General features: G+C 33.6%; 1 protein-coding gene across 1 annotated transcript in view; it reads right to left on the reverse strand.

The window, feature by feature from the left end:
• The window catches only part of LOC111048995 (ras and EF-hand domain-containing protein homolog), a 33,736-nt gene extending 12,716 nt beyond the window's left edge, over positions 1-21,020 (reverse strand). Inside the window, exons 1-5 of the mRNA XM_022334987.2 lie at positions 20,868-21,020; positions 14,119-14,499; positions 12,532-12,684; positions 10,383-10,569; positions 1,108-1,289 (exon numbers count right to left, since the gene is read on the reverse strand). Coding sequence (XP_022190679.2) covers positions 1,108-1,289; positions 10,383-10,569; positions 12,532-12,684; positions 14,119-14,477 — 881 coding nt within the window. The 5' untranslated portion in view covers positions 14,478-14,499; positions 20,868-21,020. The remainder of the gene's footprint in view (positions 1-1,107; positions 1,290-10,382; positions 10,570-12,531; positions 12,685-14,118; positions 14,500-20,867) is intronic.
• Positions 21,021-22,324: the final 1,304 nt, after the last annotated feature.

The following is a 22,324-nucleotide window of genomic DNA, read 5'->3' on the forward strand; positions in this document are numbered from 1 at the left end:
CTCTCTTACACTTAACCCTTCAAGTGGATATTGAATAATTGAGAATATTTAATTTCTTCAATAATGAGTGATACAATACACCGATAAATTTACAAGAAATCATAACTTGAGCAAACTATTCTCTGCTATACTCTTGTAGCAAATGAAAGCGAGGTCCACGTTATAATGGCAGAGGAGAAAGATAGAACAGATGTACCAATTCTCTTCCTTGTCATTGCCTTCTATGGATAGCTGGTATCGGTATAATATTCAATGTAATACCAACTGTTCAGTCTTTTAAAAAAATTTCGATTTGTCGATAATATTATTTTTCAATTTTTTAATAATATTATTCAATAATTGAGAAATAATATTTTGTTGATTAATTATATTTCTACATATTTGAAAATATAATAACGCTATCTGGATGGTCCGATGAAAAACAAGGATAGCAACACTTATGTCAATCAAATACTGTCATTGTAACGTGGAGCTCACTATAGGAAAGAAACACCAACAACTGTAAAGGAACAAACAATAAATAGAAAGTTATCTGAAGTTTGAATAGAAATACTATTCTAAGAAAATTTCATATATTTGATTGATTGAACAGCTTGATAGGTTTTTGTTTCTCATAAAATTATGTAGATATTTGACAAAGTAATCTGACCTTTCCTATAGCATTACTCCAGCAGAGGCTACGCAAATTTTAATTATATCTCAGTTGTCTACCTTGAACCATAAAGAGGCACAATTTTATCATACAGTGACTATGAATATTTTTGTTTGAAACGGATTATATATATATATTATATATATATATAATATATATATATATATATATATATATATTATCATTGCAAGAATAAGAATAATTCTCTCTAAATGAATGAGAGATCTAACAATCTATAAATTCACTGAATAGAGATTAGGGATTTATTTTACTTTGAAATAATCATAGTTTTTCGCAAATTACTCCTATCCATTAGGGATATTCAACACAATATCACCATAATAATAATAATAATAATAATAATAATAATAATAAAGAGTAAGACAGCTTTTCAAACGTGAAAAGGTAATGGAAAAAATGAAAAAGTAATAAAATTAATGTTGTTGAGTTCTCACCTGTAACTCTCTTTACACTTTCTCTCATAATCTGACTTGAGTTGTACCATTTCAGCTCTAACAAGCTCCAGGTTGGCTTTAGTGTCGGATAAAAGCATTTTGAGGTTTTCGCATTCGGCTGGGGAAGGCATTTCCGAGTCTAAGCGTCCCCTCCGTTTGCTCTCAGTGAGTAGTTTGTTAACCTAGGTCATAACAAACAACCTATTATATTTTGGTTACTCTTCACTCTCACTCTAACTCACTTTCACTCTTACTCTCTCTCTTACTCCACCCACTCCACACTTTCCCTCTTAATATTTCACCCAGGCCCAGCTGAAGAAGATTCAACGCCCTAGGCGAAAAACCAACGACCCTCTTTCTTATCAATTCTCCCTCACAAAGAAATATGAATTAAATGAGAACGACTTGATATTGTCAAAGGCATTTATTTATGAAAACAATTTGAGATTTTGTTTCTGTTGTTGCACCATCATGAAAACAATTTGAGATTTTGTTTCTGTTGTTGCACCATCATAAATTTCTAGTACAATGATAGTCTCCCGTTTTTCGGAGAAGACGATAAGCCGTCGGTCCCGATTACCTAAAAAGTAGTCGTCTTATCTCATCATCATCCCTTCCACTCATTACCCACGCACAAGTCTAAGAGCTTATGTGGGCATCACCCTCAGTATTATTATTATTATTATTATTAGCTTGAACAATGCAGCAGAATATTGTGGGTGATGCGATGCATTTAGGCTTCGATCAATGACATTTAGCCATTTAGACATTAAACCAATGACCCATTAGCTTTGTGGCGAATCATATGATTGCCACCTGTGATGTTTTCAGCCGGCATAGTTTGGTTATCACTTGTAACAGATTATTTTCAATATTTATTCAGAGTTCAATTTTGTCATTCCAACATTAAAAATATTTCATCATTCCTCTAGTTTCATTTAATCAATTTCAACATAGGAAATCAACAAATTAAATTCCTATATTGGTGACCCCGACGTGATCATCAGCAAGCATTTTTACAAATATTTCATGTGAGTAAAAGTGACCTAAAAATTACTCAAGTTATCCACCACGATGGATAAAGAACAAATTTCTGTTCTGTTCAACAATATTACAGCATCAATTGGATATCTTTTGCCGAGAATTTAAAATGCTAAAAAAATGTATTTTCAAAGCTTTCATTAACCTATGAAAGGATGAAATTTTGCATTGAACACTTTCAAGTTTTAATTTCTACAAAAATGAACATTACACTTCTGAAACATGGAGCATCGATAAATGACAGTAATTCAGGAATGGGAAAGAAGAGTAATCATTCAAGAATTAAGCACTTGGTTTATTTACTGATGCTTCCAACCACTCAGTTGGAGAATGCTTACAACTGGTTGAAGGCGTATGGCAACCTCTTGCTTTCTTTTCAAAAAAATTACCTTTAAAAGAAAGTTGCTGGCCAGTATACTATGGCTAACTACTTGCTGTTTATGAGCGGTACAGCATTTTCGCCACCTCTTAGAAGGACATCCCTTCACTATCTGCACAGACCACAAGCCTCTAGTCTATGCTTACCAACCAATCAACTCCACAAACTCAACCAATCAACTTCCACCAATTCAACTCTATCAATTATCATTCATCTCTGAGTTTTCGACGGATATACAATATGTTAAAGGTACCCAACTTCAGAAGATAACACCAGAGAATTCTTCTCTTTCATTGGAACGTGTACCATTCCTGGATCACCACTTACTGTGCTCTGTGATGTATCTGCAGAAAAACCTTGACCGTTTATTCACAAACTTTTAGACGAAAAGTCTTTGACAGCCTCTACAACCTCAGTCGTTTTCCTCGACGTCAATTACAACGATGTTCTCCTGTGAATTACGAATTAAGTGCCGCAAATGGAAGCCAGCATACATCCAGCATACAAGACGACTCAACTCAGCCTTCCCACCCTGTTCCAGGAAAAAAGTGAGCTTCAAAATTTCGGATGGCCAAATCGTCTGCCCGTGGGGGGGGGGTAATGTGGCGAATCATATGATTGCCATCTGTAATGTTTTCAACCGGCATAGTTTGTTTATCACTTGTAACCATTTTTTTTTCTCAATATTTATCCAGAGTTCAATTTTGTCATTCCAACATTAAAAATATTTCATCATTCATCTAGTTTCATTTAATCAATTAAAACATAGGAAGTCAACAAATTAAATTCCTATAGCTTCGACCAATGACAGCAGATCTCAACCTTCATTGGTCAACAGACTATGGCCAATCGTAGGGCTTCACCCATACTATGTTTGATTGCTCAATGTTTCATCTTTCAATTAATCAGAGAATGATAATGTTTTAATGGAGAGCATCATCTCGAATTGTTCCACTAAAGCAGTGGTTCCCCTCGACATTATTGTTTTCATTTGATGTGGATATCTACCATAACATCACCTTCACAACTCAGAGAAGAATCTGACTTAGAGGGATAGACCTAGCTAACACTTAACTCGTCAAGCTTAGTAACAGGCATGTAATCAAAAGCTTTTTATCAAACATTTCAGTTTTCCAATAATGTTTACTGTTGCTTTACCTAAGTTCTTCAGCGTTATACCATGAAAAATACAGAAAAATGAATCCATAACGTTCAAGGAAAAATAATTCAAGATCGACTCTTGGAGTTTCGATAGTTGAGAGCTTGTTCACTATGGTCCTATAGAATAACATAGCCAATCAATTAATCTTCAGTAGTGGGGTAATTGGGTACTACTCTATTTCATCCAGAGACACTAACAATAAACTCCGTAATAAGGGAGTTTTAAATGGGTTTAGTTTTTTATGGATGTGTGAGGTTGAACGCATACTTGTATTTCCACAATATTTCTTAGAATCTCATATAATGGTCCAGCTTGTCCTCAAGTGATTGATAAAATCACTGTGCAAGTAAATATATTGCTCCACCAGTTAATTGTTTTTATATTTTTTTAGGTTGTGCTCATGATTATATTGTTAAAATTATGATTTATAATACTATGGTAAGAAATTGATGCTTTATAGTATACTGTATTACTGGAATATAAATTCATACAATTCATGATTTGTTTATAATTGTTCGATTGAAATAAAATGTGAATTAAATATACAATGAGAGAGAGACATAATAGATACTCATTTAAGAAACCTCCAACATGTTTGTTGTGCAGATAAATAAGTAGGAAAAGCGCATCTGAGGGGTCAGTCCCCCAATATTCTCCACCATCTAGTCACCCGCAATAATGCTCTGGTTTATTTCTTCCACAAGAACTACGGAAAATGTTGAAAGAATATCGAAGTATTTGAGAGAAGTGAGTAAGTAAGTAGAGAGAGGAGAGAGAGAGAGTGAGAAAGCGAGAGTGAGAGAGAGAGATTGATTGATTGATTGAGTTCTTTATTTATGTAGATTACAATATATACTGGTATCACTTATATACAATAGCTACAATACAGCAAAATTATAGATGAATTTACATAATATAGACTAAGAAAATAATTATTGAACTGTATATGATATGAAAAAGCAGTTGTAATATAATAACTATAGATAATAATCATATTGTTATGCATCTACATAAATTGGCGGAGCTTTGGACATATCAATGTCCATTCTTCGGAAAGAATATTAAAAATATCCTCCCCACTAACTCTCTACCAAAACGTTAATTTCGTTATTTAAACTAAGGATTTATTTATTAATGGAAATATTGTAAAAGTTTTAATCAATATGAATATTAAAGAGAAAAAAAAACAGAAAATTGATAGAGTAAAATAATTATATAGGTAGATAAGATCAAATAATTGATTAATAAAATGAAGTAGGCTGAAAGTAGATCAGGGTTATCAACTTTCAGTAATATACAGCATTATGCAGTGGATAATTGAAATAACATGAGTTTATATAATATATATATATATATATACAATTCGTTCTATAACATGGTTTAAAGGTTTGTATTTGTGGGATGGGTGGGGGATGGATGTCATGTGATCGTTCTAGGGCCGGACAGTTTCAGTCATTTGTTCCAAAAGATGTTTTTTTAAAGTTAGGATGAAGCTCGCTCGGCTCTCCATGGACCTGATAGAAACAGGAAGTGCATTCCATGCACGACAGGCACTGACTAAGAAGGATTTTGTGAAAATAGTAGTTCGATGATTGGGTATCCTTAAAGTACTTTCTCCGGTTCTAGTATGTGAAGCATCTATCCTCCTACCTTCAGAGACAAATTTGAAATCATCTTTAAAATAGTTCGGATTACCGTATATCAAGATATCTCTAACAAGCTTGACTATTCGAAAAAGCCTCTGATCGGGAAGCTTTAATGTTGAACTAGCAATGTGGGCTGGGGTGATATGATCATGGCGTTGGAGAGAGTAGACGAAACGTAGACAATAATTTTGGCAACGCTGTAGTTTATCATTCAGAGTGACTTGCATATCGTTAAGAACAGAATTACAATACATTAAATGTGGGAAGATGAGAGATTGAACCAATAATAATTTAATGTTTCTAGGGAGGATATCGTGCATTTTCTTCAATGCATGCATGGCTGAGAATACCTTTTTACAAGTTTTGTTCACTTGTTCTGACCAGTCAAGAGTATTATTCATAATAATGCCTAAATTTTTAACTGAGCTACAGTAAGGAATGTCATTACCGTCTACACTAATTTTGTGAATCGATTCAAGGTCAATATTGTTTATAAGACGAGAATATCCAATTATAATGGGTTGTGTTTTGATGGGATTAAGCTTAAGGCCATTTTTCTTTGTCCATTCCACTATCGAATTGATATCCTGATTCATTATTCCAACTGTTTCATTAATTTTTGTTATGGGACAGCTTAAATAGATTTGAAGGTCGTCTGCATAAGTATGGAAACTGGAGAATTTGATAATGGAAGAAAGGTCATTAGCATACAAAGTGAAGAGGAGAGGGCCTAAAATTGAACCTTGTGGTACTCCATGCATAACGTTTTTCCAAGTTGACTTTTTGTCACCGACAGATACACATTGTTTCCTACCTAATAGATAGGATTTAAACCAAACTAACGAGTTGTGACTGAAACCAAGAATAGCCAACTTATTCAGAAGGACTGTATGATCAACAGTATCGAATGCTTTAGAAAAATCAAATAGGGTGAGGATGGTGCATTTTCTTTGGTCCATAGCTAACCTTATATCATCAGTGACACGAAGCAGAGCTGTCTCAGTTGAATGGAATTTTCTAAAGCCTGATTGGAAGTTATGAAGCTTACTATTGTTGTCTAGAAATTTTACAACTTGAGCATGAATGAGTCTTTCTAGCACTTTGGACAATGCAGGTAAAATACTGATTGGTCTAAAATCCTCAACTTTATTGGGTGATGGAACTTTATTTAGAGGGCGAACCAGAGCAAACTTCCAGTTTTCAGGGAAAATGCCTTCTTCAAGTGACTTGTTGAAAATGTATGTAATGGTTGGTAAAACAGCAAATAACATCTTCTTGATAAATTTAATAGGAATTTTGTCTACACCCATAGCATTACTATGAATACGTTGAATTGCTCTGAAAGTGTCTTCTTCTGAGATTGGATGGAAATGAAATTGATCAGTGATTGGTAAATCTAAGTTTGTAACCTGCTCTTCAAGATCATCAATGTGATTAGCAATGACAACTTCGTCGCGTTGGTTAGAGTGTGAAACGAAATGGTCATTTATATTATTCAATGGTAAGTCAATTTGTGGATTCGATTTCTCTTTGCCAAGCCCGAATTCTTTTATTCCCTGCCAAAGTGATTAGAGTCTTGTCTATTGTTTGTCATAAACGAATTCAAGTACCTAATCTTTGAGTTCCGTAATTCCTGTTTAACCCTATTTCTAAGGCTCCTATACTCTATCAAACTGTCCAAGTCAAATGTCTTTTTAAATTTTCTATGTGCTTTGTCTCTACGTCCCATCATCTTAAGTATGTCTTCAGTCATCCACGGTACTCGTCGTTTTCTATTAATCCTCCTTGTCACATAAGGTGCATGTTTGTCATACAAAGTCAAAGTCCAATTCTCGAAAGTCTTGACCATGTCATCAACTGAGGGTAATGCTTCAATTTGATGCCATGGAGTCTGAGCCACATCAGTCAGGAAGGCGGCTTCATCAAAGTTTTTGAAGTCTCTATAAGTGATAATTTTCTGTTCTGGCTTGGGTATCTTATGGGAAAGTACACAGTAGATCAAATCATGTCTAGAAATAGCTGGGACTGAGATTTGGCCTGCTTGAACAACCTCATTGGGATCACTAACAATGAGAAGGTCAATGAGTGTGTCTGATTCATTAGTATGATGAGTTGGATCGAGAGGTAAAATAGTCATGTTTAGGCATTGGAAAATTGTAGTCAGTTGAAAGTAGTCAAAGTTACGATTTGTCATGTTCAAGTCGGTGTTCATATCCCCCATAACTAGTATACGGTTATAACAAGGCATAAGAGAAAGCAAGGCATTTTCGAAATCTGTGAAATGACCTATTTTTGGTGGGCGATAACAGATACCAACGAGTAATTTATCAGTACTAGATAAGGATAATTCAAGTAGCATAAACTCTGGTCTGGAACAATACTCTTGTTTAGATGTGATTAAAACTTTTGTTTTGATACCTTCTTTCACATAAATTGCTACACCCCCACAAGCTTTATTTAATCTATCATTCCGGAAAAGATTATATCCAGGCAATGCAACAAAATTTGATGAAATACTAGGCTTCAAAAATGATTCGGAAATTCCGATTATATTGAAGTCCTGAAAACGGAAGATTGCTCTGAGTTCATCAATGTGGCAACTGAGGGATTGTACGTTAAGGTGAGCAGCCTTGAAAAGTTTTTTGAAAGAGTGGAGCTTATTTGCTAGAAACATACCTGCGTCATTATTACTATTATTGAAATAATTTTGGTAAGAGATGTAATAATTATTAGTAAGAATAGAGATAATGATTCTCTAAGTACCCTCTGGAGTATAGTAGTTGATGCATTGAACGTAGTTTTGGGAATTAATATCAAGATAAATTATTAATCAGTATTAACAAATGTGGATCTCCTTAGTTTGAAATAATTGCCTCATACATAATCATAAATAGCAGTGGAAAGATTCATTTATAGAACAGAAAGCCAGCTCATGAAAAATGCCAAGGTATATCTATTGTGAAATGTTTTAATACGAATTTCCTATTTTTGTAGTGAAGGGCACCTTAGTAATCGAATCCTGAAATGATTTAATTTACCTTTATTTTTTGAAGGTCGGTCATCCTCTCGACTGTGTGGACCCTCTTGGATCCTCCCTCGCCGATAGAGATCTTGATCCTCCCGTCCGATGACCAGACATTCCTATGCCCATGACGGTCGGCCGCAGCGTTGAGGATCTTGAGGCGCTCCGCAGTCAGATCCTCGCGAATGGTGACGCCGGAACCCTTCAGCTTCCTCTTAGCGTCGAAGATCATCTTCCTGGTCCGGTAGCTGCAGAGTCGAACTATGATGGTCGGTCCTTGGGTTTAGCTTGCCCTTGTTGAGGTGGTTGACGCCTTCCAACGCGATGCGAGCGGTTGACATCCGCCAAAGTCACGGGCACGTTCAGCTTCTTGTTAAGACATCGAGCGCCAGCAGGTCCGTGTCTTCTTTGTCACTCTCCGGGATCCCAAAAATACGTATAGAATGTCGGCGCCCATATTGCTCGAGGTCGTCGACCTTCAGGTGACAAGACACCTCCAGCTCACGAATTCTATCGTGCAGCTGTTTGTTCTCCTCCTTCAATGCCTGAAGTTCCTCGAAAATAGATTTCACAGCCATTGATACAGCACTGTGGACAGACTCTTCGATTTGCTGTCGAATAATGAGGAGGGTCTCTTCGGACAATGCTCCAGAAATAGCTGGCTTCGGAGCATTGACCTCATTCTTCGGTGTGCCTCTATTCGGTCGAACCATCGTGTACCGTTAGGTGGATTTACACTTTTATAGGCGAGAAGGTGAACTGAAGATTTAGGAATGTTTTTTCAAGATAAATAAAAAGAGTGTGAGTTAATCAAAAATATAATTTCACTATTGAATTAAGCTGAGTGAATCCAAATAATTGATAATCAACTTCACCAACAACAAAGTAACTAAGATTTATAGAGAAATGAGAATTAATGGTTAGTTTCTGAGACTAGTTTTGATGACAATCAACATAAAAAAATGAGATCTCAGACAAAACTCATCAATGAATTCTTCTTCTTAGTCTCAATGAATTCTTACGGAAACATTTCATCTCTCAAAAGCAATCTCATAGAGGTTGTCAGTTAACCAAAATCATTTTAAAACTAGATGAAACGACAATTGGGAGTTAGTATTTTTGAGTGGAAAAAGTATCACGTTGATATTTTTGTAGTAGTTTCGTTTACATTCACCTTTAAAAAAGTAAGTTTAACCGACCTACCCTGTACATTATTGATATCTCTCATTATCCATATCTACCATATCTTATAAATAAGATCTCATATAGTACTGATATCTTTTCCATTCAACTATGTCTATAGTTGAATAAAGCTATTTCTATAACTTTTTTTCGATCATTTAGTATTGCAATTATAATTTTTCATTGCGTCTTCTATTTTATTATATTTTCATTGAACTGTATATCCATCCTATATGCTAAAGAAAGCACATGAGGGGTACCTGTTGTCTTTATAAATGAATGTCACCGATTTAATATGTGAATGAGTCACGTTATCAATATCTCTATATCTATCAGTCATGATTATTTTATCCTGTATCGTTCTCCTATTCTCACGTGCTTCTAGTGAAGATGATTATTCTTAATTTTCAGATCCAAAATTTCTCAAATTAATTATAATTTTACAGTTTTGATTACAAAGTGAGAGGAATTTTGCTTTAAATTTGGTTTTTAATCTTTGTAAATTCAAAATTTCTTCTTGTTTTTGAGTTTTTGGTCAGACAATTAAACAAATTGTAAAAAGTGGAGAAATATAACCTACTTCATGGACTAGTCTAATGGATCATCAACATTTGGAGGTGGAATAGATCTGGGCTGAGCCTGTTGGTCCTCCACCAAATTATTTAATAAAATAGTTGTGTATCATTGGATCAATAGAGGAATAAAAATGTTCTCATCTTTTGCAATAAGTAGTGTGATGGTTTGATATGATTTGTAATGGAATGAGATAGTACCTCAATCTGTGGAAAAGAAACATGTTCTAATCGATTAAAATCTACTGTGAAATTAAACTTTTGAGCTTACTTTTTGGAATAGATTCAGATGTGTTTGTAGCTCAAGAGTTTCAGCTTCCATTTTTTTAACCAGTAACCGTTTTTCCTGATCGAATTTATTTCGGGCTTCCTCGTGTGCTTGGGCCTCGACTCGCGCCACTTGGGCTTCAAGTTCCTCTTCAAGTCCCCTCAGTCGTGATATATGATTTTCTCTCTCCCTAAATCAGACAAACAACAATAACAAAACTTTATCATTGAATAGTGAATGATGTCATAGAGGAAGGATAAGCGTAAGTTAGTCTCTATTTGTCTATATTTGTCTATCTGATGATATATGTATACTAAGATTTTGCATGATTTGGCTCACTCACGTTCATCATACATCTCAAAATCTTCTCCTTGAAGCACTCAATCGATCAATCATTACTATTGTAAGGCCGTATTGGAAAATTTGATTCCCTCAAATCAGTAATTGAATTGAATTGCTGCCTTTATTGTATCCTAGGAGAGTGAAGCTAGGGCGCAGCTGCCTTTATTGTATCCTAGGAGAGTGAAGCTAGGGCGCAGCTGGCCCTCTTTACATTTAGCGCAAAACCTCTCTCCTTAACTAATCATTTATACCTAGAAAGCATCTTAATTACAGTATGATTGATTGATTCGCTGCCTTAATTGAAAACGTAGGATGGCGAAGTTAGGGAGCAACCGGCTCTCTCAGTGTAGAATGTATATTATTTATATAGTATAGTAATGTAAGTATGATGATACTATAATGGTGGTGACAGTGAACAGTCAAATACTGTGTTTTTAATAATGGCAGCGAATCAATCAATCAATCAAACTGTAATGAAGATGCTTTTTAGGTATGAATGCTCAGTTAAGGAGAGAGATTTTGTGGTGTTTTTTTGAATTTATTATAATTCCCTCTTGTTCTAATCGGCCTATTCCCATTCAACTCGGCCGAACGAGTATAAATACCATTAGAGTATATTGGAATTATATTGCCACTGTTCACTGTCACTGTTGCATGGGAATTCAGTTTAATACAGTATACATCATACTGTCCATAATCATCGTATTGTAATGGAGATGCTCTCTAGCTATGAATGCTCACTTAAGGAGAGAAGTTATGTGGTAGAAGAAAAAAATTAATGAATTAACGAATCTTGAAAAATGTTCATCGTTTCTGTATAGTATATATAAATTACGTATTGTTGTTGTTTTATCCTGTTGGAATAAATACAATTGGTATATTCCATATAAAAAGCTAGTCCATTTCTAGCAACTGAGCTCAAACAGTGTGATTCCTAAAAGAAAAAATATTATTCAATGACCATTTGATGTGAATCTACGTTCTTTTTTCTGTATAAGAACTACTGATCATCAGATAAACATGATTGATTTATTATGAGCCACACGTTATTCATATAGGCAGTACACGCAATAGCCGATATTGATAATAGACAGCTGTAATACATTCGTGAGAAACATAGCATTTTGAAGTGGCTTATGTATGTTGAAACAGTGAATTGAATCAGTGCATGTCCATTAATAAATTCATTGCAGTTTGTTCCTAATTAAACCGGATATTGGAATGTTAATGGGCTTAAAATGAAAGTACAGTAGTACACTCAACAGATGAAGAGTTTCTGATCAGCAAGTAAAGTCAATAGGATTGAATAAATCAACTTGTTACACGTTTTCGCTGTTATATGTTTTTCGCATTGTAGTTTGCTCTTAGCCAATCTCGTTATTGAAATATTGATGAGTTTGGAATGAAATGAATACTCTCCACAAATGGAACATCTCTGAACAATATATCAATATATGAATACTAAAGGATTGTATACATAAACTTACACACTTTTAGTGATTCTTTTAGTGTTTGATTTGATTTTTTTGGATGAAACCGTGTTCTGTGATGTACGATGTAATTCAACAAGAGTACAGTGCAATAATTCCTAACATTATGGAGCACATACGTGCGTCTATTGTGTATGCTACACCTTTGCAAGTAAGTAATATTTATGCATCGTAGAATAATTGTACTATCTAATAAATGTCTCCAATTCATCTAATGTCTCCGATTCATGAGTGAACCACTGGGTCCCGATACGTAAAAAATTACTTATTATCATGAACTCAACTGAATTACTGTGATGTAATTAATGGTGATAACTCACCGCTTGAACATTTCTTCTAGTTTCTGATTGTCTTCATGCAACTGTTTGACATCCTCCACTAGAGAGCTGAGTGCCCCTTCAAAATGTGTGACAAGTTGAGGACAGTTGTCTACTGTTTGAAGTTCTTTGTATAGATTTGCCAACTTTTTCCCACTGGGAAGAGATAAAATTATATTGTAAGTTGATTTATTTTTCGACAACACACACAACATGATAAAAGAGCTGTCATGAAAACAAAATTGAAATCTTATTTCACGGGATAAAAATTTTATGAACAATGAGCGGAATAAAATAGTACAACATTAACAATAAAGAATCTCTCACATATATGTGAGATATATTTCATATTCAAAACAACGGACTAATCTGTCATCGATAATCATATGAATGATCTCGAAAAACAGTCTACAACCTTATATATACTCGTATCTGAAGAAATTAAAAAATGCTTTCGTGGCAATTCGATGTATTCTTAGCCATTAGGGTGTAGTCAAAGCTACGTTCAAACTTATCAAGCATTTTCGTTTTATATTTTCCCACCGAACATCAGTTTGCAAAAGGTTCTTGAAAATTTATGAAACTTGCTCAAGTTCATTCTCAAACCATACAATAAAAAAAAAGTATTTTATTTTCCATATACGAAGTACATGGGAGACTCAATAGGAAAAGTTTCAAAATGTGATATAAAAAAGGAAAACATCCGCAGATCATGCATATTCACAAGTTCATTTGTTGAAGCTGAACTCTTCATTGAATAATGATTTAATGTTTATTTTATTCATAAATTCATCTTGTTAGGCTGAGAATTGTATCATACGTAGAACTCTAGAATAAATCGAATAGCTTGAATGAATGTAACAAACGTGAAATTTTACTTTTTCACACACAAATATTCTAGCCTGCTCCAAAAATAATAATTATCAATAACTGAATTGGATGGCATATTTCCAAAGGATCAAGTGAAACAGTAACTAAACAATATACAATTTTTTTGATGTAATAAACAAAGAAGTGAAGTAAGAGACTCACCTTATACTCGCAATATACTAGTATAAGTATAGCTAACTCACAGTAAAAAAATAGTTTTTCATAAAATTACTATAGAACCCTTAATTTTTAAGTTGGGAACAGTACTGAGTACTGGATATCAGTACTAGTACAAGTGTAATTTTATGAAAAACCTGCATGTAGTTTTATAGAAATGGATGAGAAAATCTGTATAATTTGAGGATCAAAGTCAGTTTCTGGAACAGTTGAGTATTCGACTAATTGCCAAATTCATGATATGAACTATATGTAGAGTAATGTACTCTAATTTTCATGTTTTTCTATAATGGATATCTATTTCTATTATCCAGCTTTGACATCTCTTCCAAAAAATTAATTTCTTTCTCCGAGATGGAAAAATCTATACATAGGAGTCTACTGAATACAGTAATAGCTAAGACCTCAAGGTAGTACTGTACTGTAGGTAGTATATACTATTTTCTATCCACGTGGGTCATCATAAATAATTTCAGAAGTAAATTTGAATTGATAGGGGAGGTATGTTTTAATGAAAAAAAAGAAAATGGAAGGAGAAACAACCTGTTATTCAGGAATTTGTCGATGTTGGCTTCACCAACTCCAGCGACCAGGTGACCCCAAGCAACATGGGCTTCCGACTGTCTTCGCATTGATGAGAGCCGACTCACATCTTGAGCAATTTCGTTCGACAGTCTTCTGTTCTCAGAGTCCAAACTCAAAAAGTTCCTGAAGCCCCAAGCAAAATCATTAAGACTTATTTTGCCGTCGCCGTCATGATCGAGGTCTTCAAAAATGGCGTCCGAATCCGCTGGTCCAATATCGAAACCGGCACACAGCTCTCTGAACTCATCCGGACCTATCAGGCCGGTGCCTTTCTTATCACAGCTGCGGAATAGATCCTCGAGCCTTGGGTCCGTCATATTATTAAGTGTACGAACCAGCCTGGTGACAAAAAAAATTAATCATTATTGTGGTTCCAATATTATACATGTCAAAAAAATCAAATCAAATTATATTAAGGTACAAAACTATACATGACAAAAAAAATAATCATTATTGTGGTTCCAATATTATACATGTCAAAAAAATCAAATCAAACTATATTAAGGTTCTTACGAAACAGAATAAGTTACAACGAGAACTTACAAATTCAATAAAAAAGCCTAATTACCGGCAAGGCAAACTACTGAGCGCAAGTAAGAGTAGCCAATATTAATATTTATGTCAATAAAACAAAACATGGGTAACAACCGTAAATGATGTCTCAATCTCTTTGTTAGGGCTATAGGACAAGTATAATGCGGAACATGCATCAAGTCGAAATCACAGACAAACACCACGAAACCAAGATGGCCGCCAAAATTTTCAGACTTTCTTTTAACGCTTGTACTTTGCTAACTGTGCAAGATATTCATTGCAAGAAAATATTAGAATAGCCTTCCTCTACAATTTTCATTTTATAAGAATTCCCTCTAAAACACATTTTCTATTATAGCTTCTCAAAACCTAACAAGAAATTTTTCTCCCATTTTTTTCAAAATTTCTTACCATTATAACTCTTTTCTATGCAAGGGGGCCTATAAAAATTAGAACGTATTCTCATCTTTAAAGATGATTTGTCATCACGCGCTGTACGTCAATAAATCTGTTCTCCAGCGCCCTCCAAAGGAAACCATGAATGATTTCTGGTGCGTTTTTCCTAACGTACGAGGTAACAGGCTAGAACTATAAAATCGATTTTTTCATGGCTACTTCTTGATTAAGACTTTCAAATGGTCCATATCTCTCAGTTAGAACAAGCTGAATAAGAATGCTGATAGATATAGATATAGATAGATATAGATATATTTATTGATAATTGTTACTAGGCTGTTACTTTGGGAACATTTACAAAAATTTACAATAAAATTAAATCAAACTTAAGAGATAAATAATAATTATTCAACAGTTCTGCACTAGTATTGATCAATTACAAATATCGAAGAAAATAATATAGTATATATTAAGCTATCAACATTATACTAGATCACATTAGCAATACTGGAGGAAAGAAAAGTTGTTATTTGCATCCATGTGGAATGAAACTTATCATGAAAGTATTCGAAATATTAAACTTCATAATACAATACAATAGAGAGTAGATGGAATAGGTTAGAAATAAACTAAGAAGGTAGTCCTATTACAAAGCATTATGATCAGACTTTTAATAAAAAAGAAAAGAAGTAATAATTATGGAATGAGAGCATGAATGCACCAAACCCTGCCAATCATAATGACCTTATGCTAAGGTATCATTTATCAATGATGACAAAAGCCTCGATTTGAACAAATAGAAGCTTGGTGGCTTGCTGATGATGGAAACAACAAAAATAATCATAATCATAGAAAATTTCAAGATTGCGGCCATAATTGACAGAATTTATCTTATCGATTGCTATTCATTAATGGAGAGAGATATCGAATTGATCACTAGAGTATTGAGAATCACCCAAATTATAATATTCAAGAGAATAGTCTTATTTCAAGTACTCTTTTCATGTTTGATATAATTTCAAAAGCTTGAAACATACATTTTTTGGTGAAAAAAATTCACTTTCCACCCTGTGAATGTATTCGCATTAAATAATATATACACTAATATTATTCGGACAGTGTTTTTGAATAATTCCATAGCTGCTTTGAGTTTCTAGTTGAAGGCTATTCGTCCATTTTCCACAGCTGGAGCGTCATCGGAAAATAAGAAAAAGGTACAATTTACAACAAAAAACACGTTTTTCCACCATATGCCAAACCTAACAATTGGAAAAGCGTGTTCCTCATGATTCCTTGAAGTTAGAGACTTGGAAATGGTACCAATCTCTTCTTTATCATGTATAGAAAAAGAATATCCATGATGCCAATGTTGGAAATATTTTTTTCTCATGAAAGAACAAGATGGAGGCAAAAAAGTTGTGGAATTTCAAGAAATCGCCCATATTTCTATTACTATTGATATTATCGGATCAATCATTCATCCATCTGGTAATTTCAAATTACTCTATATAATTTCAATTATACTACAATAGCCAAAATATACATCTCATTTCAACTACTTGTTCCATTATTAATTCAACTACAAGAACTTTAAACCTGAACTTTCTGGGGGCTTAATCTTACGTTCCACTCAGTAAATATCATTACAGTACAAAATGTACATAACAAAATGTCTGTATTGGCACAGTGTTGTAGTCGATCCCGTAAGCTTTGAAATGGCGTCTAGTTGGAGTCTGTAGGTGCATTTTCGGCTGATGGATCGTCATCAGAAAAAGAGAGAAAATACATCTTTCAGCGGAAAAACATGATTTTTCCACCATATTATGCCAAACCTGTGATGAGAAAACCTTATATCTTATGACTCCTTGAAGATACAGACTTGAAAATATATAAATCTTTTCGTAATTACGTGTAGAAAAATAATATCTCTGTTGAATATGGCAAACATTTTCAAAAAATTATATGGAGAGTGTCTTTCAGATAACGGATAAGGATAACGAAATAAACTTTGAGAATTGATGTTACAATAATATAATTATCATAGCGGAGAAAAGCAGTACTGACTCAAAAATTATGGGAGTGGCTATGTTGACGTAAGCCACGCCTCGAATTCAACAAGCACTCTCATTGCACAGTGACTTAACTTGTCTCATTGAAGGAGACAGCTCCTTGGGTTTGAGGACGTGGACTACTAATTCAGTTATTCTTACATCAATTTCATATTACTGCCTTGAGGAGTGTATTCAAATATTACATGGGATGTTTACTATGGTGTATGACACTTGAAATCTTGTGAAGACCTTAATATGCTTGGGTTTCTGGATCTAGTGTTTGGTTTTGTTTGGAGTCCAGTCCAGATCATTCACTCTTAGGCTAGGCGCACACCAGTTAGTCAAGACATGATCAGACACGTTTAGTCACAATACTTCACATAGCTGCTTGTGACACAACTCACACTGATTAGTCATTGAAATTAAACATGTTTTCATAAGCAACTATGTGAAGTATTGTGACTAGTCTTGTCTTGACTAACCGATGTACGCCCAGCCTTATAAATCAATTCAGACATAGAATTGCGTTCGAGTTATAAATCAATTCAGACATAGAATTGCGTTCGAGTTTGAACTAAATATATCTACAGAGACTCTATCTCTGTTAATGTTGAGAGCATAATTGTTCAAAATATGCAATGAAATAAAAAATTGTTCGAATTTAACAATCAATAATTTTATTATTCAACAAAGTTCTTGAGAATAAAAATTTTTCCTGAGCCCGTTGTGGCTTTCCATAGCATAATTATATGCTATGTAATTGTTGGGATGAACTAATAGATTGTCATCGAAGGAAATAAAAGTGGAGGTCTATAGCTCGACAATGGTTTTACAAATTTCAGAGAATTGAAAACCGCCTTCCATGAAAATTCTAATCTCTATCAGACTATTAGAGATAAAATATAGAACATAGTTTTCATTTGAAAATACCTGTCAAATTTAAGAGGTGTAGTATCGTAAATCCCGATACAATCTACAGGTGGATAATGAATGTTATTCTTTTATGAAGCTTTGACCTCATCAATAATAATTGTTCGTTGAGTGAAAAATTCAAAGTCTGAAATTTCGATCTGGAGATTTCATCACACCTATCAAAATGCAATAGAATTTTTTACACTATTTTTTATAATATCAATCAGCTAGCTGTATCTGATAATGGAGCTGTACTTGACAAAATCGAAATTTTAAGACATCCAAATTGCTGGAACATTTGTTTGATGCATAGTCAAGATTAATCTTAATGGGTTTGTAGTATAGATCAAGATAGTGATCGACGACCTCATATAAAAACCATCAATTCGATCATGTGACATTGAATTTTAAACGACGATGTTATGACGCAATTTCTCGGAATCAATGAACAAGACTGCTTTGAACAAACAATTATTTTTTGAAGACGTCACGTCTGTTTGTCGAATTGAACACATAATACTAGAGACCATGTTCGTTTCTTGATGCTTCAATTCAAAATGTAGTAATATTTGCAATTCTGTTTTCGTGCAAAATTAGCTTACTTTTATTGCTTCAATAAATATGGATTTGAAAACTCACATAAATACGATTTTGAAATTCCTCATCATACAAATGCATCCCTTAGTAGTTCTTGTGACGAACTATTTTGGAACATAGAATATTTTAGTGGTATAGAGTTTCACAATGTCAAGCTATCTATCGAATATGAGCGTAAAGAAGTAAACATTTAGGCTAAGCATATTATATGAAAATACTGGAGAATAACTGCTAATACATCTTCACATCTTCTAACTTCTAACTCTCCTATGCCCCTTATGGAGCAGAGACTTGATATTATATTTCAAGCTTCAACTATAATTGTGATATTAAATGAAAAAAAAGAATGTGGCTGAAGAGGTTTCCAAGTTTCACAAAATCGTCGAATTTATACTAGAACATAGCTAGTATATTAAATTCCAATGATATAACTGGATAGAAATATAATTTTAGAAAATTTGTACAGATTATGAAGATCTTTCAATTCGAATATTTGAATTACAATTGGATACTTCTATTCAGAGGATGGATTGGACAGAATATCTCTAAAAAAATAAAAATATTATCCATTAGGATATTTCATGTGAAGAAAGTTTTATTGAAATGATTTCAATTATATTCAAATGTTCTATTTCGTTCCATTCAAATGAGCCCAAATATTATTATTATTATAGGCTGATTTATTCTTTTTTAAAAGCTTGTAGATCCTAGCGTCCTACTTAACAAAACCATAATTGAGAATAGAAGGGAGATATATGAAAATATAAATAGTGATTTACATAAATTTGAAGAGCTGGCAATAATTCTCAAAATGTTTCAAGTTAACACATCAATTTAGATTTCAGGTAACACTTTTATCTCAGTTTTGGATTTGTTTATGGTAAGTGAACCTAGATACACGTTTCTCCAGTATATCTGAAATCGTTTGTGAATACGGGTATTCAATTAAACGTTCTACACTGGTACAATTTATACAGGTACGTTATTATATACAGCTGGTACTTTCCAGACTCTCGTTAATAGTACTACGCTTCTTGAGAATCTGTTAAGCAACTAAGCAAGCATTTTAATCTTAAATTATTGAAACTCTTAAACATACTTGGAGAATTTTAAAATGGTGTTCGCATTCTAGAAGAATGAGAGTGTGTAATTGTATGCTATACTCAATGTAATAGTATGTAATCAAAACACTCAACACTTTCAAGGAAATCGAAGCCTTGTCAAGATAAAAAAACTCCCCCAATGAAGTTTTTACTCATTTTTATTATCTACGTGGATTGATTCTGACTAAAACCTACAGTTTATGGAAAAATCACCTTAATACCATATCGAAATATCTATCTTTTAATCTGTTATCTGTTCTATAATAACTAGATTATAGTTTTGCGGCCTATCACTTCTTCAAATCTAAATGAGAGGAGTTTCACTTCTCTCTCATTATATATAATATTATACAGTATAAGCATAATATTAAAATTCAAATGTATTAAAATTTTGAAAATCATGGCATATTTTTAGCCTGAAAATGTATTTTTTTCCAAATCAATAGTATGTAAACAACATATTTTCAACAACGCTTTTTAATTTATAGTATGTAATCCGTACATAGTATATACGTTATCGCTCGAAAGTAATATTAATGGTAAGAATAGCTGAAAATTTATTATTCAATGCCTAGATTAGAATAGATCACGAATTAATTCTGAAGCTTATAAACGGACCAGCAGGTCCGTGAAAACATGTAGTGGGCCTATCCCAAACTTATCTGTATAACACAATAAGCATGTAAGCATGTGAATAATACATTTATTCCATAATATATTCGGATTATTGGAATATTCTTACTTAAACAATAGATTCAACTGAATTTCTATTATCATTCCCGTCCTGTTTTGAGAAAATACAAAAATCATTTTATAATTTTCTTCCCGAACGTGAATGATTTTGATACTCCAAGAACAGAATGTGTATTAATTTGTAAGTGTGTATTGTTAGAAGCAGTGAAATACAGAACGTGAAAGATTTCAATGCTATAATAGCAGAATCTGTATTAATGATAATGGACGAATGCATGATAATAGTGTTATAAGAAAGTATTATGCTAGAAGGGCTTAATTATTCTCCTTCTTGGCATTTTCTAATAGCTTCAAACTTATTTTAGAAAGAGATCATGATACAACTACAAAATAGCGGAAGAAATACGAAGTGAGTACTTACTCAATATAGTTAAGGCGAATTTGTGAAGTGGAAGAGAACGTGTATTATCGCGACTTGAACCGATCTCTGCGACGGATCTATCTACTGCACTGACTCAGACAACATTATTGTTAACATAATGATGCAGGTGTGAGTTAGACTTCCTCGCTCTCTAACTCTCTCTTTCTCACGCACACATACAAGCTCTCTTTCTCTCTCTTGAACTGATTCTCTCTTCAATTTTTCTCTCGTTTCCATTGTTACCAGCTGTAGTTTAAATTTAGCGCATGCGTACAAAAGCGAAACAGAATTAATTAGTGAACTCTGTGGATATGGGTGACAATAATCCCAACAAGCAAACAAGTGTAGAAGGAATTGTAGACTATAAAAATCAACATATACACTCATAAAACTCTCTCCCATAGTTTTCTTTCTCTCACTTTCCATCTGATATAATATTCACTGAAATATACACATTGTGTATATATGTGAACTCATAGAGATCACATATGTGAATGAGAACGCACACAAGTTTCAACAAGAATCATCGTATGCAATGTTATTGATTCAGATGCAAGGTGACAAGAGTTACAGTGATAGACGAATCTCCTTCAAGTGGTGCCATCTTAATTGTGATACGATATGCAATCAGATCATATGCATCATGTGTGTTTTGATTAAACTCACAATGCGATAATGCAAGAAGCACGAACATCTAAAAGAAGCTTTGCTGTTCTTATAGCAAAATAAATAATCATTGAGAATATAGAAGAAAAAAAGCTTGCAATAAGTCCATGATATGTTGAAAATCTCAAAATGTCGAATACTCCTTCGCAAGGAAAAATGGAAATGTCCTTATCCCTCAAAAGCCGGGAGATACTAGCTGAAGAGGGTGTTGTGGGGGAAATCCCTGGTTTTTCAATATGAGACGGAAAAACTATTTTAATGAAAAACTAGTGATGAAAAACTTCAGAAGGAAGATCTCTGTGATACCTCCATTATCAGAGAGAGTTTGTCTCCAAACAAAATTTTAAAAATTCCATTAGATTTGAAAAATATTCATCACTATCTATATATAGATATATAAAAGCGAAATGGCACTGATCCATTCACTCATCCATGAACAGAACTAGAAATCTACCAGGACCAGAACACGTTCAAATTTGGTAATATATTCAATTGGCATTCTAGAGGCGCACTAAGAATGGATTGGAAAAAAATCCAACCAATTCAGCGTTCTTTCAGCGTTTTCTCAAATTTTTCAAGAACAATTTGATTAAAAGGTTGAAACTCCGTATACAAACTAAGCTTAGGTGTAACATTTTTGTATCGAAAGGGTTTTGAAATGAAGCTGAAAATATGCCTAAAATTGGCGGTTTTTAGCGTTTTTCTTGCGTTTTCTAAGCTTTCTCAAGAGCTCATTGAGATGAAATGTTCAAATTTGGTACACAAGTTCAGCTTATAGTCCAGTCAAGGAA

The sequence above is a fragment of the Nilaparvata lugens genome, chromosome X (assembly GCF_014356525.2).
Source record: "Nilaparvata lugens isolate BPH chromosome X, ASM1435652v1, whole genome shotgun sequence".
Classification (NCBI taxonomy): Eukaryota; Metazoa; Arthropoda; class Insecta; order Hemiptera; family Delphacidae; genus Nilaparvata; species Nilaparvata lugens.